General features: G+C 38.9%; 1 protein-coding gene across 1 annotated transcript in view; it reads right to left on the bottom strand.

The window, feature by feature from the left end:
- The window catches only part of CACNA1C (calcium voltage-gated channel subunit alpha1 C), a 1,013,247-nt gene that overhangs the window by 351,935 nt on the left and 644,765 nt on the right, over nucleotides 1-16,547 (bottom strand). The window contains exon 4 of the mRNA XM_044679095.1: nucleotides 7,157-7,296. Within this exon, the coding sequence (XP_044535030.1) occupies nucleotides 7,157-7,296 (140 nt within the window). The remainder of the gene's footprint in view (nucleotides 1-7,156; nucleotides 7,297-16,547) is intronic.

The following is a 16,547-nucleotide window of genomic DNA, read 5'->3' as shown; positions in this document are numbered from 1 at the left end:
TAGTCAATCAGTGTTAATAAAGCACTTACTGTGTGTCATGTACCACTAAGTCCTGAAGATACAAAGAAAAGGGAAAAAACCAGTTCCCACTCTGAAGGAGTTCACAGTCTCATGGGGGAGGCAATATACAAACAATTTTACAGTCTGTACAAATAAGATTTAAGTTGGCCATGATTTTAGAGAGAAGGCATTAACATTGAAGAGGATAAGAAAAAGCTTCTCATAAAAGATAGGGTTTTAGCTGGGTCTTTAAAGAAGCCAAGGAGCCTGGGAGATGCAGTTGAAGAAGAGTGTTCTAGGCATGAGGGGAGAGCAGGGGAAAATGTCCAGAGTCAGGAGATGGCTTGTCCTTTTTGAGGAACAATAAGGAGTCCATTGTCACTGGATCACAGAGTTTTGGGGAGTATAAGAAGACTGGTAGAAGGGAGTCAGTTTATAAAGACCTTTGAATATCCAATGGGGTTTTATAATTCACATGAAGAAACTGAGGGTACAGGGAAATCAAGTGATTTACACAAAGTCATAGATTACAGACAGGGCTGAGATCTGAACCTACATTTTTTAACTCTGAACCTACTGCTCCTTTTTCTATACTATATCACTTTTTAGGGCTGATGTCTTAGATAGGAAGGATATATGTGACTAGATTTATTTCTCTTCAAAGGAGCATAGAACAGTTTTGCCATCCAAGGGCCATGGCCTACTGAAGGATTCAGCTTTAGAAGGCTTAGTTGATCAGAAATCAGATATCCACCATATTGTGAGGAAAATCAGGTACTGCAAAAGCTTAGAAATCACACTGGAAGATTATCCTTCCCTAGATAAATAGCTCTCTTGGGGATGGTTGGGGCTTCAGGTTGAAAGAATCTTTCCCCCTAACATGGCCCTCCCTTTAGCACCCTAACATCCTTCTTTCCACCTACCACACCTCCCACCATAGCAAACTTTAACACAGCAAAGAATATTCTTTTGTGCAAATTAGAGGAGAGGAAAAGGAAAGTTTTTCATTTTGACGCTGGTCACTCAGAGGAAGGATATATCAGATTCTAATTTGCTTGTAGGAAGCCACAAACCTTTAAGTGCGCGCAGAAAAAAAAAAGAGTAGTGAAGAAAGAGAATACTTAATATAAGAAAGGAAGCGAAGGGTTTTTGTTTTGCAGTACTATAAATGGGTATTGAAAAAAGGATATTTCCGTGGTGCTAGGATGAAGAAAGCTTCTGAGTTCCAGAATTTCTAAGATGGTGTTTTAGAGAGCATTTCCCCACCAACTGCAAAGAGTAGAGATCGTGCCATTTCTAGACTAGCTGCAGGTGCTTAAAGATATGTAGAAGTAGAGAAAGGAACAAAACACCTACCTGTGACATTAGCAGAAAAAATGTCAAGGGGTCTTAGTAAACAACCAACTGGCCAAGAATCTAGGATGGAGCACTATAGTGTGAAAGAGGGCTAAGTATTTAAAGTGTGGTAACTCTGAAGTTGTCTTCCTATGATAACTTTCATTACATCAATTATCTTGGCAGCAAGTCCCAAATAGTTTCCATAAGAGATATGCCCTATGGACACTTGGGGACTTCAGTTATACTCAAAGCAAAATGGCTAAGCCCATGCCCTTATATATAATTCTGTCTCACAGGGTCCTACTGAGGAGTAACAAAAACCATATTTTCATAAAATCATTCATGAAGAAATGGAAGAGAATTTAGAGGTTACCTAAAGCAACCCCCTCATTTTACAGTTTAAGAAACCGAGGCCCAGGGAATGATTTGCCCAAGACCATATAGGAAATAAATGGCAGAAGTGGGATCTGAACCTAGATCCTGACTCCAAATCTAATATTCATCATACTGTTCTGTGCTGTTTTTCAGATAAGAAAGTGCTATCTTAATGCAAAAGAATGATTTATAGTTAAAGAGCAATAGCAGTACTCTTCCACTGGACTGAGCTAAAAGGCAAAATCTACCCTGGGTTCCTTAGTGATATCTTTTCTATGTTCCCTCTCGTCACCTAGAATTGGGTCATGCACTGTGGGAGCAGTCAATCAATTTTAACTGAATTAAATCAGCAAAGAAAGAAATGAAGGTACTCAGTTGGAAAGAAAAAAATGAGCCCTTGCATGCCACCCCTGGCCTTCTATTAGTGCCTGCAGCAGCCATTCATTCAAAGACTGCAATTGATAGGCTCCCTCCTGAAATTTATTTTTTTTATGATTCTGGAAAAACTGGCTAGAAAGCTGAGCCTTAGGGAAGATGCTGAATTGATAGCATTTGGGATCATTTGTAGCTGTATTCATTTGTCCTAAAGATGCCTCTTTTATCCACAATTGGAAAAAATAGCAGAAACTTCCAGACTCTGGTGTCTTATTTCATCTCTACCCACAGAAGTTCATTTCTTCAAGACTCAAATGCTATGTCCTCCATGAAATGTTCCTTTTCTCCCAAGGTGAAAGTTATCTTGCCCTTCTTTAATTTTTAATAGCACTTTGGCCTTTTTCAATTAATATATCTCACATTCCTTTGTGTCATTGTAATTTGTATTTCATGTCCTTTTCATCACTATTAGAGTATAAGCTCCTTCAGAGAAGAATCTCTGTGATATTTATCTTTGCATGCCTGGTATCTAGCACAGTGCCTTGTACATGATTAATATTTAATGAATGTTTGTTGAATTAATACATAAGGGAATAAACGAATAATGTTCAGAGTTCTCTGGATCCAGGTTTACACTGATGGAGTAATTAACTTCTTGTTTGACCGAAAGGGATCTGTTGTCTAATTTAGTCAGTCATTCTTTAGAAATGGTAGAAAACAAAAATCAAAGTCCATTCCTTCCACCTCAACAACCACCTGAATTATCAGGCAAAAGGAACTCATTTCAAAATGATGTAAATTGGCAGATGTATGATTTCCTGTAAGGAATGCCAGGTAATAGAAGAATCACAGACAGATTCAAATAAAACTAAGAAGTTCTGAGAGGTTGCTCCCCACGTTGATCTTGGTTTCCACTATGATAGTAGAAAAGTGATGGCCTCTTAGAGAAAGTTCCAGTGACATCCTGACTTGGAAAATATTTTTTCAGTCTTTTGACTTTGTTTTATTGTTTCTTGATGCCTCATGGAGCCATTAGCTTCCACTTGACCAATTCTAGGTTTTAAGGTGTTATTTTCTTCAGTAATTTTGTGCCTCTTTTACCAAGTTGTTAATTCTCTTTTAATACTTTCTTGCATAATAGAAATAGGTTTTGAACAAAGATACATGTATAATCCAGTAGAATTGCTCATCAGCTCCGGAGAGGGGAGGGAAAGAACACGAATCATGTAACCATGGAAAATATTCTCAATTAATTAATTAAAAAATAAAAAAAATCTTGCATAACTCTTATTTCTTTTCCCAACTTTTCTTCTACCTCTTTTATTGATTGTTGCTTTAAAAATCTCTTTAACACTTCTAGGAAGTTGTATTGGGTTTGTATCCAGTCTGCATTTTTCTTTGAGGCTTGGCTTCTTTGAGGCTTGTAGATATTTTCAAATCATTATCTTCTTCTGAGTTTGTATCTTGACCTTTCCTGTCACCACAGTAAAACTGAATAATCACATTATTTTTGTTAGTTTGCTTATTTTTCTAGTCTTTTTCTTGATTTCAGACTTTATATTAGAGTTGGGCTTTACTCTTCTCTGAAGAGGATGGCCTGAGTAGCTTTATCTGAGGGACTGTTGGTTTTCAGTATTTTCAAGGTGGCATAATCTAGAGATAGTTCTGGTCACTTTCCTCCTGGTCTGTACTCTGGTATTTATCCAGGCAAAGCCTTTGCACCCTTTTTCACTGCAACTGCTTCTCTTTACCCTAGAACTGTGACCTGAAATTGGACTACAGAATTGCCAAATGGCACCTGATCTTGCACCAGTGCTAGAACAGGGATTCTCTGGAATCTCTTTCAGACTAGGTCTTCAATCTCCTTACCATCCTGGTGTGTTAGGTGCTTCCAGTGTTCTTGCTGCTTCTATAGCTCCTACTCCCCTAGTCAGCTTTTATACTAGTATTCACAGGCTTCTCTTTCTATTTCTAAGCTACCCTGGGCTAGAAAAATGTCTCACTGAGTCTTTTTCTTGGCTTTTCCACTTAGAATTCAATTTGGTGTTTTGTGCAGTTCTTTTGTAGTAGAAGTTTTGGAAGGAGTTTGATACTTCCACTTGTAGTGACCCTTCACTCTACCATCTTGACGTGGACACAGTTCACCAAACCTCTCAGTGCTCTCTGGTCTAATCAATCATCTAAGACATTAAGTTGCAGAGAAGGTGCTGACCTGCACTGGTAGGGAATTTCATTTCCTGACATGCTCTAAAGTGGTGAAGCCTCTGATCCAAAAAATAAAAGAAAGATGGTGGCCATCTACAGGTTACTTTAAAATTTGTGAATTATTTTCCTTTCAACTACCCAATGAAATAGGCAGGGCCAGTATTCTTTTTCCTGTTCTATAGGTGAAAAAAATGGAGACAGAGGTTTAAATGAATTGCCAAGTACCACATAGCTAATGTCATAATCTGTCTTATAAGATAATTATGAAGAACACTCTTTATATGCCTTAAAATATTATATAAATGTAATCTACATATCCACAACTCAAGCCCCAGGCTTCTAACTTTAAGGATTCAAAGAAGGATGTTGAAGGATTCATCTGCAAAGCAAATTACCAAACTTCATGTAGAGGAAAAAAGGTCAAGAATCTCCAAGGAAATAATTTTTTTTTAAAGGAGAAATAAAGGGGCACTAGCATCACCAGCTTTCAAACTCTATCATCAAATAGCAATCAAAAATGTTGATACTGGTTAAAAATATAAAAGTTGATCAATGGAACAGACTAGATAAGCAAGATCCAGAAAAATTAAAGATAGTAGCTTAATGTTCGATAAATCCAAAGACTCTAATTACTGGAAGAAGGACTCCCTATTCGACAAACATTCCTGAAAAAAAAACAGAAAGCAGGTTAGAAGAAATTAAATTTAGATGAACTTTTGTACCATATTCAATTCCAAATGGCTATATGGCTTTTATAGAAAAGATTATATCAAGGTGGGAAAGGATATACTTTGCATAATTATGGCTATGGGAGAATTCTTAAAAGGATAGATGTGACCATAAAAGATAAAATGGATAATTTCTACATGAATTGAAAAGCATGAATAAAATAAATAAAATTAGAATCAGAAGCAGTTAAATGGGAAAAAATCACTGTAGAAAACATGCCTGATAAAGCTCTGACATGCAAAACATATAGGGAATTGAAATAGATATATAAGAATAAGAGCCAATACCAAATAGGTAAGTTGTCAAAGGATATGAATAGACAGTTTTCAAAATAAATAAAAGCTATTAAGCACTCTAAAAGTATGCTTCAAAACATGAACAATAAGAGGAATGAAAATAAAAACAACTTAGAGGTTTCACCTCATATCCATTAGATTGCCAAATGTGCCAAAAGACAAAAATAGTAAATCTCAGAGGAACTGTGGGAAGACAGATACGCTAATGTAGTATACTCGTTTGGTATATTTTCTTAAAGCATATGGTGGGTTTTCTTTAACAATCTGTACTGAAGTGGGACAGGGCATATTGGGGAACATGTGCTTGGTCTACATTTATTAACATTTTCCTTCATTTTTTTTGTCTGGTAGTGGGAATAGATACCTGGATTTGAATCCTGCTTCTAATATTCTGGGGTTTGGAACCTCTGGCAAGTCATGACTTAATTTATCTGAGATGTTTCATTCTCTTTAAAGTGGAGATTCTATTATAGTACCTACTTTACAGGGCTATTGCAAATCTTGAATGAACATGAATATACGTGAAGTTCTTGGTAAATCTTAAAGGGCTATTATCTCAATGCTTTCATTCCCTCTTTCCTCAACTGCTTCTTGACTACTTTTTCTTTTTTTTTTCTTAGAACCACAGAGCAAATGTCACTTTAGGGTAGATGCTCTTATTTTAGGGTCTATGAACATAAACATTAAAAAAAATCTTTATATTTGGTTTCCTTTGTACTGTTGTGTAACTTATGCATTTAAAAACATTATTCAGGGGCAGCTAGGCAGCATAGCGGATAGAGCAGCAGGCCTGGAGACAAAAGGTCATGGGTTCAAATCTGAACCCAGACACGTCCTAGCTATGTGACCCTGGACAGGTCACTTAACTGCAATTGCCTAGTCCTTTCTACTCTTCTGCCTAGGAACTGATGTTAAATTAAGGTAAGAGTTTTAAAAAAAACAACAAACATTATTCTGAGGAGTCCATTGAGTATTAATCATTAGCCTACCAAAAAAGACCATGATACTTTAATAGAACAAAAATAATGAATCTTGATTTAGGAAAATCGCTTATGTGCATAATTTGAAAATGAACTGAATAACTTGTGCCCAGGCTTCAAATTACAAACAATTCAGGCTTCACTTGAATACACTTTAGGCTCCCACATTTTAGCAAGTGTGTGCAGACATACGGATTGCAAAGAATATAATAACTCACATTTATTTAATGCTTTAAGGTTTACAAAGCACTTCTTCACAATAACCTGATGAAGTATATAGTGAGTATTATCACCTCCATTTTCCAGAGAAAAATGAAACTGAAGATATACAAGGACCATAATTGTCAGAGCTGACATCTAAACTTGAGTCTCCTCATTCTGAGCCAAAGAACCTTTTCACTATTTCATTAAAGTCTTGTTAGTGGAGCAAAGGTGTAGGTAAAGGAAACCCAGAAGTTGAGAGGAGTCTATAGGGGAACAGAAGAGGGCTCCTCGGATAAAGAATTCAGATAGAATTTCCTCTCTCTTAGAGGACCACTGGATTTCACAAAAAGATATTCATTTTATGCCAGATTCCAGAGGCAATATCCTAGGTATTGCCAATCTCTCTCTCTTTAGCATAGAAATTTAACCCTCCTCTCCCCTCCTTGTCCAAGGGTGTTCCCTCCAGCATCAAGTGGATTTTATTGAGTCTTCTCATTTTATTCAAAAACCTAGTGCAAAGGCAGACCAATTAAAAAAGAAGCAGAAGAGAGACAAGAAAAAAAGTGCACGTGTGCATTTGTGTGTGTGTGTGTGTGTGTGTGTGTGTGTGTGTGTGTGTGTGCATCTGTCTTGGGGGGAGGGGGAGATACTCACCCTACTACCACAATTATAAAATCTAGTAAATTCCAACCATTGCGGAGGTAAGCATTGGGGTGAAAGAGAAGTCCATAGGCTATTACTTTTAAAAATGCTTCAACTGTAAAAATGATGAGAAAGAGATATTCCACTCGTTCCTGGAGAAAAGGAAACAAAAAGAGAAAAGAAACGCAGTAGTTAATTTAGGTTCTTGTAAAATTTGGAGCCAGCAGCAGCCACTTATGCAAAATGTAATAACTTATATGTGTGGGTGGGTGGATACATATGTATTCTGTTACATTTTATAAAGCGCTTTTCATGCAACAATCTTTTAAGGGAGGTCATACAAGAACTACTACTTTTTTATAGATGATAAAATTGAGAATCTGAGAGGTTCACAGTGACTTTTCCATAATCACACAGTCAAGGATAGGATTTGGGATTTTGTCTTTGAGTTCACTTCTTGTTTTGTTATTTCATTGTATTCACCTATTTGTGACACTATTTGGGGTTTTCTTGGCAAAGATAATGGTTCATCATTTCCTTTTTGAGCTCATTTTACAGATGAGGAAATGGAGGCAAATGGGATAAAGTGACTTGTCCCAGGTCACACAGCTAGTAAGTGCTGGAGGTCAGATTTTAATTCAGTTCTTTATAACTTAAAGCTCACTACTCTATTTCCTGAACCACTTAGTTGATCTTTTCTTCATAGTACTGCTGCCTCACAGCTGAGTTTTCACTCTTACCCTAGGAAAAGCGTTTGCCTTGCAACGGTTGGCAACCTTTTTGGCCCGTGAGAGCCATAAAAGTCTGTGGAAGGAGGAGGATGGAGGCAGAAGGCGCTGGAATATGCAGTAGGGGCTGAAGGGCCCCTTGGGGCACATCCTGGGGTTCTGCCCAGACTGGCCAGTCAGGAGGTGGAGCCAGATGTTGCCAACCCCTGGTCTAATGGATCAGCAAGGATTTTGGTGCTGAGAGCTGGATCCAACCAACACCCATTGGGTGTTATGACTAGAGAGGCCTCTGGGCATGAACCTCTGATACAAAATATTAACCCTACCACAGGATCATCTAGTCCCCATATACTCATTTTGCAGATGAGGCATAGACATGCTAAGTGACTTGTCCAGGGTCATATAGCTAGTTAATGGCAAACCTGGATCTTAGACCCAGATTCTCTAACTCTAGCACTCTATCTCCTCTGCCTCACTGTGGCCTTTTGAACTACCTTACTACTTTATTCCTTTGGTTCTTAAAGGCTTTCCTATCCTCAAAAACTTCTGAGTAAAAAGCCAGTACCAAGGTAAGAGGAGATGATCCCACCTTTGGGACTATAATAGTTGAGTTAGTTATCAGCAAACCCTTTATGGAGAATTCATTGTACTCAGATTGAGAGCAAGATTTTGAAGGAAGGGAATATAGGATAGGGTATGGGCCCTGAGGAATCCTTAACCTCCCTATGGCCACCTGGAGACCTCTCTTCAGAAGGTTTTTAAATGCATAAAATAAAACACATAGGATTAAGAAGAAAATCAAAGTTAATAAAGATGTACATTTTTTTCCTCTCCAAGTTAATGGACTCTTAGAATTCTATGCACAGCTGGTCGGGAGCAGAGCAGGAGAAGTGTTGTACCAGGAGGAAGGAAAGGGGGCAATGAGGAGTGAGGGAGAAGGGAAGACACTAAACACTTTGCATATTCAGTTGTGCCAAGGTCAAGCCACTGAATATGACACTTGGTTTTGGGGATTACTGACATCCTAAATGATAGATTTAGAAGATATATGAAGATAATTTGAGAAATATAATAGCAAAATTTCACGGCAGTGATAGGAACATGCATATCCTGCTTGGCCAGATATATTGGCCTAAAAATGTTAAATTTCTACATTCAAAGAATCAAGGACTTTTGGTTAGGTTTTGTTGGATAGCCAGTACTTCCTGGGTAAGGTGAAGTATTGGAAAAATGGAGACCAAATGCATGCCATTCTGCCTTTTGCCATTGTCTGAGAAGGGCCTTCGTTTAAAAAAATGCAGCCTGTGTCACTGGAAGCCCATACTCAAACAGGACAAACTCTTTGGCTCAATTAGTGAAAAGTCTGTTGGCTGATTCACTTGCTTCCCTCACAGCTCTTAATTGCTTTTCCCCAATCTCTCTCTCCCTTAATGCAGAGGCTTAATGGTCTCCACCCCTTGTTTGCTACCATGACATCTTCATGCATCACTGCCTCCTGAATGAGGAACCTCATCTTGTCTCTGCAAAAGCCACAAAATGTCAGCTTGTCCTCAATTCTTGATGTTGCTCTCTTCAACAGTACCATACTATCTGCTCACAGGGACCGAATCATGATGTCTAGAGACAGCCTATGGGGATGGAAGCCCAGAGGTGCATCCACCCACCACAGACCAGTCAGGGAGCAGGGAGATAAGGGATGTTCACCTTGTTGTAATAACACTCCATTAAAACACCTCCTTGATTTGTACCCTTTCTTTTCCTAGGAATATTTCCAGGAATCAATGCATTGAACAACCAAAAGAATCAGAAATGTAAAGAATTTCTCTATTTAAATGTTTCTCTTTTAAAAAGTTATTTTCTTTCTGTAAACTAAAAATCTCTTTTTTTTTCTTTCCTCCACTATCTTCTCCCCTATAGGGAAGGCAAAAACAAAACCAAAGTCCCTGCAATAAATATTCAGTCGAGCAAAAGAAATTCATGCAATGACCAGTCCCTCAGTCAATAAACATTTAATTAATATCTGCTAAGTGCTGGGAATTCAAAGATACATAAAACACAACCCCTGCTCTCAAGGAGCTTCTAATCTAATAGAGGAGACAACCCAAAAAATACCATCAAAGAAGCTACATATTGAACCATCCCTACATGGGGAGTTCCAGGGACAAATATCTCTTCCGTGAAGTACCGTAATGGTTTTACTAGAGGGAACCTTGTTAAAATGAATTTGAAAGACAAGTTGAAGGGAAGGAGATGTCACAGAAGGACAACATGGAGCCAAATGTAGGTACACAAACATGGAGGATATGCAGTTGTCTAGACTCCACACCAAGTCTCCACACCACACAATGTTGTCAGTTATTTCAGGTAAACAGAGCTACGTAGATCCTGGAGTAGCTGGAGATCCTACAATTTAGTTTGGGACCTGTACATTTAAGTAGTGAGTATACAAACAGGGCAACAAAGTCACTAGTATGGGGTCAGCTACATCCCATTATCTCCTAAGGAAAGTAATTAAAATCTGTATAATAGACCGTGCCAGTTTCACTGATGTTAGTAAAAATGTTATGTGAGGGACAATGGCGGAAGGGATGAATTTCAATTGATATTCCAGATATTGATAAATTCCCCAGATTCTCTCCAATTCTATTTAATAGACACAAGTCTACTGTGCATAGACCACAGTTGGGTTTTAGGTAAGACACAGATCTGGTCTTCCCTGTCACTAAAGTAACTTTCTAAGATCAGGGTTTTTGTTTTTTGTTTTGTCTTTTGCTCATTTTTCTAGATATTTTTTTTCCCTTCACCTCCATGACCTTACTACCTGTTGAGGTTCTTCTCTGATCCTAGAATAGAGGGTGCATTGCTTTGACCTCACAGAATACTCTTTTCTGGTATTTGGGATCAGCCCCATTGCTTTTGTTTCTCACGGTGTAGCTGTTGAGGAGGTGGTCCTGCTGGATTGCTCTGGGAACATTTGCAGTTGCTTTCTCCAGCTATATTCAGCATTCTATACTACCATTTCCTCTATTGTTTCATGGACTGGGCAGGTCTCCTGTTCTGCCACCACCTGGGAGTGAGTAGGTTCTTTAGGTTCTAGTTCCCCTTTTTTGTTCCCTGTAGCCTAAGGCTCTGCTGCCAGGAGGGACTGGATAGGTCCTTGTAGTTCTATTTCCCGCTCTTTGCTCCTTTGTGTCCTCAGCACTCCACTGCCACATGAGGGTTTGTAGAGTTACTTCCTTCTGTGCCTTCTATACCTGTGTGGAGTGACTTGGGTTGGGCTTGTTTCCATTCTGTAGCTTCATTGCCTCTGACTAAATCATGATGTTTTGGGCTTCTCCAATTTCTGCCCATTCTAGTGTGTGTGTGTGTGTGTGTGTGTGTGTGTGTGTGTGTGTGTGTGTATGTGTGTGTGTGTGTGTGTGTGTGTGTGTGTGTAGAGATTGGGGGAGTGGAATGTCTTTTTTTCTACCATCTTAGCTCTTAGTATTCAACTCTCTGGGCTTATTTTATTTTCATAAAACTGAGGTTTGGCAAGGGTGCCAAACAAAGTATAGCCAGGACTGGAACCTAGATCTTGAGAGTCCAAGGCCGTGTTTCTTTCTAATCGCTTCCACTTTAAGAGGAGGCCTAGGCAAAAGCTTAGGAAAGAAGTTACTTTCTATCAGTGGACCAAATAATTCTAGGCTTCCTGTGTGAACACACTGACCCCATGGTTCAGAAAACCAGTAGGAACTTTGCCCTTGGAAGTTAGAGGAGTTCACGTGTCATCCTCCAGATAAGTAGTAAAACAGCATTGTTGACTCTGGTCCCCTGCCAATGTATGCTGTTTTGCTACAGAGAGATTTACACAAAATTGAGGAATAAGAATGGAGTCATTTTTATGAAAAAGTAAAATTGGCATTTAGCATCATTTCGTATTTTCTCCGGGCCACTGATTCTCAGATATGTATGTGTACATCTGTGTATATTTACATATGTATGTAAATTCACAACACATACACACATATATATGCATATATGTACAGGAAATTGGCTTCTTTGCATTTTCTATCTAGCATTACAATGCTAGACAAGGGAAGTAAGGTCAACCAATCAAGCAAACATTGATTAAGTGACTATTATTTGTCAGGCACTATATTAATCACTCAGAATATAAAAACCAAAATGAAGCCATCTCTACCTTCAAGAAGCTTCCAGTCAAGCCTGTAGAAGCCACATTTGATGGGTATGAAATATCTACAAGATAAATAAAACATAACTGGAGGGACACTGGAAACTGGGGGATCAGAAAAGTCTTCATGTTAAACCTGACTCTTGACCTGACTCTTGAAGGAAACTAATGATTCAAAGAGGTCAAAGGGAGTACATGCCAACGTGAGTAAATATGGAAGAAGGCTATAAAGGTTGGTTGAATCAAAGCTACTAATATTTTCTCATGTTAAATGGAGGAGTTCATCTGACCTTTGAGGCAATGGGGAGCCAGTGGAATTCACTGAGTAGGGCAGTGGACAGGCTCAAGCCCATGCCTTAAGAAAATAATTCTCATAGCAGTAGCAACTGGCAAATATACCTCTGACTAGTAGGGAAAGGAAGAACCCATCTGGAGTCACCTTATCACTCTAGCTTGATGTCACATTATTCTGTTTTATATGCTTTGTGCTCTAGCTACCCTGTACTACTCTCTCTTCTAAAATATATACTGTAGTGTCCTGCCTGTGACTTGTTTCATACTGATTCCTATGGCTGGAACACTTTCTCTTTGCCTGTTGGATTCCTATTCCCTTTATCCCCTCATGCCACCCTTTTCACAAAGTCTTCCCTGATCATCACATCACTTGGTAATGACTTTACCCTCTTTGTTGTTGTTCAGTCATTTTGGTCATGTCTGACTCATCGAGACCCAGTTGGGGCTTTCTTGACAAAGATACTGGAGTAGTTTGCCTTCTCTGATTCCAGCTCATTTTACAGATGAGGAAACAGAGGCAAACAGAATTAAATGATTTGCCCAAGGTCACATAGCTTGTGTCTGAGGCCAGATTTGAACCCAGGAAGAGGAGTCTATCTAGAGGGCACCCTATTCACTGCATCGAGCTGCCCATAATTTCATCCTCACACCTTACATAATGCTTGGTTTTATACTTTTAAAATATACTATTGCGTAAATGCTTGTTAACTGGCTGATTGACTGTATTATGTCATGTAATGCTGTTGTCTTATCCCTCGACCAGGCTGCTAGCTCTGAAGTGGCTGGGATTTTACCTAAGCTAAACTTGGCATCTCACCCAGAACCTATTACAATGCTCTGTAAACAGCAGGTTGTTTGATGGTTGTTTGTTTAAAGCCCAAGGCAAAAGAAGTAGATCAGTATGGAAAACAAGCCATTCTGTTCACTTCAGCTAATGGGAACACTGGAAACCAGTCTATCACAGACTGCTAAATAAATTATACCCTTCCAACACCATCTTCCAGTCATGAGTCATATTCCACCCAGTCTCAGTGATGCCCAAGAAGTTACAACTACATTTCTTTCCTTGCATTAAAAACTGACTTCATTGTGTTTGTCCCAATACTTGACATATTTTGGGACAAACACAGTGTGTGTGTGTGTGTGTGTGTGTGTGTGTGTGTGTGTGTGTGTGTGTGTGTGTGAGAGAGAGAGAGAGAGAGAGAGAGAGAGAGAGAGAGAGAAGGAAAGGGAGAGATATGGACATAATCACTATTCTTCTTCCTGTGAATTACTGGGTGATTCCACTGCCCTCCTACTTTTTCAATGTTGTACTAGTGTACGGTGTCTGGCTTAGGAGTTATATGAAGAAAAATGATGCTTTATTGACATTTCTGGGCTCCTTAAGATTGAAGGAACTTCAAGCAGCAGATCCTTGGTTATGAAGTGGAGTAATCCAAGACACGCTTTCTCTCTATAATCATAGTTCATTTGTTTAGTTATTTATATGAGATAACTGACATAGTGCTTTATGTTTTCAAATGTGCTTTACTTGTATGACCTCATTTAAAAGTAACAACAAGCTGATAACCTAGATTCTATGGAGACTATTTACCTCATTTAATAGATAAAGAAACTGAGGCTCAGAGAAATTAAGTGTCTTGATCATGGCCACCTAAATTGTGTCAAAAGCAGGATGTGAGCCCAGTCCTTCCCGATTCCAAGTACAACATGCTATCCGCTAGCCGTGTGGCCAAAACTCAAATAAAAATTATACCTAAAGATCCCCAAGGGCCAGAAATGGACTTAGGAAACCATATGTTAGCATCATTTATGCCCTATTGTATTTTTATTCATTTCATGAATTATTCCCTAATTACAGTTTGTTTTGTTTTCAGTTTTAGTCTGGAGGGTTTCCTATTTTTGATATGTTTGATACCTGCCTGCCCTTGAATATGTTACAGTTGGGCCACATCCAGCATCAGTTCTCAATTGAGTTTTACATGTAACAGAGTACTATAATATGCCCCAATAACAAACACACCCTGGTAATGGATCTGCATAACACAAAGAAGAAGCAAGCTCACACTTGAAGATAAGATCTAATAAAGCTCGGCTCAGACAATAGATTCATGGATTTGGGCAAAGTTTTTTCACCTATTAAATGAGAATAATGATACTTGCAGCAGGGTACAGAAAGCTGGCCTCCGAATTGGGAAGACCTCAATTCAGTTCCAACCTCTGCTGCATACTGATTGGATCACTCTGGACAGGGTGCAATCTGAGACTAAGAGCCACATTTCTTTGTTGTTTGATATGGGGAGGCAACTTGAATTATACATACAAGTATTACACATACTTACACAGTGCACATGCATACATATGTTTACATACAAATTTATGTCATATGTACATACATAAACATACACAATATATTCACACACAAAATCTCTATTAAAACACAGCCATGATGACTTTGTTCTTTTCTTATCAGAGGGTGTGGCTTTCAGTTAAAATAATGATGATAACTAGCATCTATATCACGCTTTAAGGTTTAGAAAGCACTTTTAGGAATGTTATCGCATTTTATTAGTTATTAGTTTGTTCTAAATATAAGTATCAGAATATTTAGAGAGCCCTTCCAAGCAGAATACCAAAGGATGTTATGTCCTTGTAGGACTTCTCAGTGTCTGGAGGGGTGGGAGGTGGTAACCCATTCTGGATTTACATTTGTGGAAAAGATATAAAAGCTCCTGCTATTTGGCAAGGAGCTCCTTCTACATCCACCTGACAACTGGACACAAAAAGAAATAATGTCTCAAAGGCTTCCTCCAGCTTAGCCTCCATGAGTTCTTCTTTTGGGGATGATAGGGAACCAGAAAACTAGTCTCTGCCGGATGTTGCCACTTCATTCTTTATTGTGCCACAAGCTATTTTTTCCCCATCCTTTTATTTTTGAGGCGAAAGGGATGGAAGGGGTCATTTTAGATCAAATATGTACAGCCAGAAAAGGTTTGCCTGTCATGTAGCAAAAATGAGGGATAACAGTCAGCTTGAGTCCTTCACTGGCATCCACAAAATATTAAATGAAACAAAGATGCCTTGGTTGTTAACTTTTATGAAAGAATGATGGCAGGACACAGACAAGAACAGCATAAGACAAGGCATTGTTGGTAATCTACACTGACCAAGGTGCACATGAATGAGTCTGGAGATCCCTCAAAGTGCCAAAGTTAAGGAAAGAATGGGGATGGTCAGTGCCTCTGAAGGGCAGTCTCTTCCATCTCATCATCATTATAGCTCAGGTTTTAGAAGAAAGTTTCATCGCTGAATGGAGATGGAACATAGACTTATAGAACATCAGGGCTGGACTTAGCCTTCCACAAGTATGTAGCCCAACTGATTCATTCTACACATGAGGAAATGCCAAAAGAAGCTCCAAAAGTGAGATAATTTGTTGGAAATCTCAAGGATTATATGTCACGAAGTAAGGATCCAGACCTGTCTTTTGACTTAAGTCTGAGACTCTTTTCTCTGCCTCCTCACTCTTTACTCCACCCCACCCTACTTTTCTACTCTCATATAGTACTATCTCGGAAAGGAAACAAGTGGAAAGAGTGGAGAAATTCCAAGGTCAAATTTGAACTCTGAACTTCCCTTCTCTAGGTTTGACTTTCAATCCACTTAGCCACCTAGCTGCCCCCTGTCCTGGTTATTATTAAGTAATCATATGCTTATTGAGGAAATGTTAATATTGAGGTTCAGTGGCAGATATGATAATGACAACAGACAAGATGGCAAACTCTAGATCTTATGCAGGAGGAGATATTGTCTCTGGCTCCCAGCTTTCCCCCAGTGGGTGTTTGACAAACTACTCCAACCTGTGCCACAGCTTAACTCCTTGACTAAAGACAGTTCCTTAGGCTGGATTATCTACAGATTAAAATACAAGTTTTTAGACTGACATTTAAGGACTTTCCCAATCTCATTTCAATCTGCCTTTACAGTTTCATCTCACATTATTCTGCGGTCAACTAAACTGAAGTATTGCCGTTGTTGGACTATATTCTATGCTCTTCTGATTCTATACCTTTGCTTTATTTTCTGAAATTCCCTTTTTTCTTTTTCTCTTTCTTCTTCCTTTCCCTTCCCTTTCCCTTCCTTTGCCTTCCCTTCCCTTCCCTTTCCCCTTCCTTTGCCTTCCCTTCCCTTCCCTTCCCTTCCCTTCCCT

Source organism: Gracilinanus agilis, chromosome 5 (genome assembly GCF_016433145.1).
Source record: "Gracilinanus agilis isolate LMUSP501 chromosome 5, AgileGrace, whole genome shotgun sequence".
Lineage (NCBI taxonomy): Eukaryota > Metazoa > Chordata > Mammalia > Didelphimorphia > Didelphidae > Gracilinanus > Gracilinanus agilis.
This window is presented reverse-complemented; position numbering and strand designations above follow the sequence as displayed.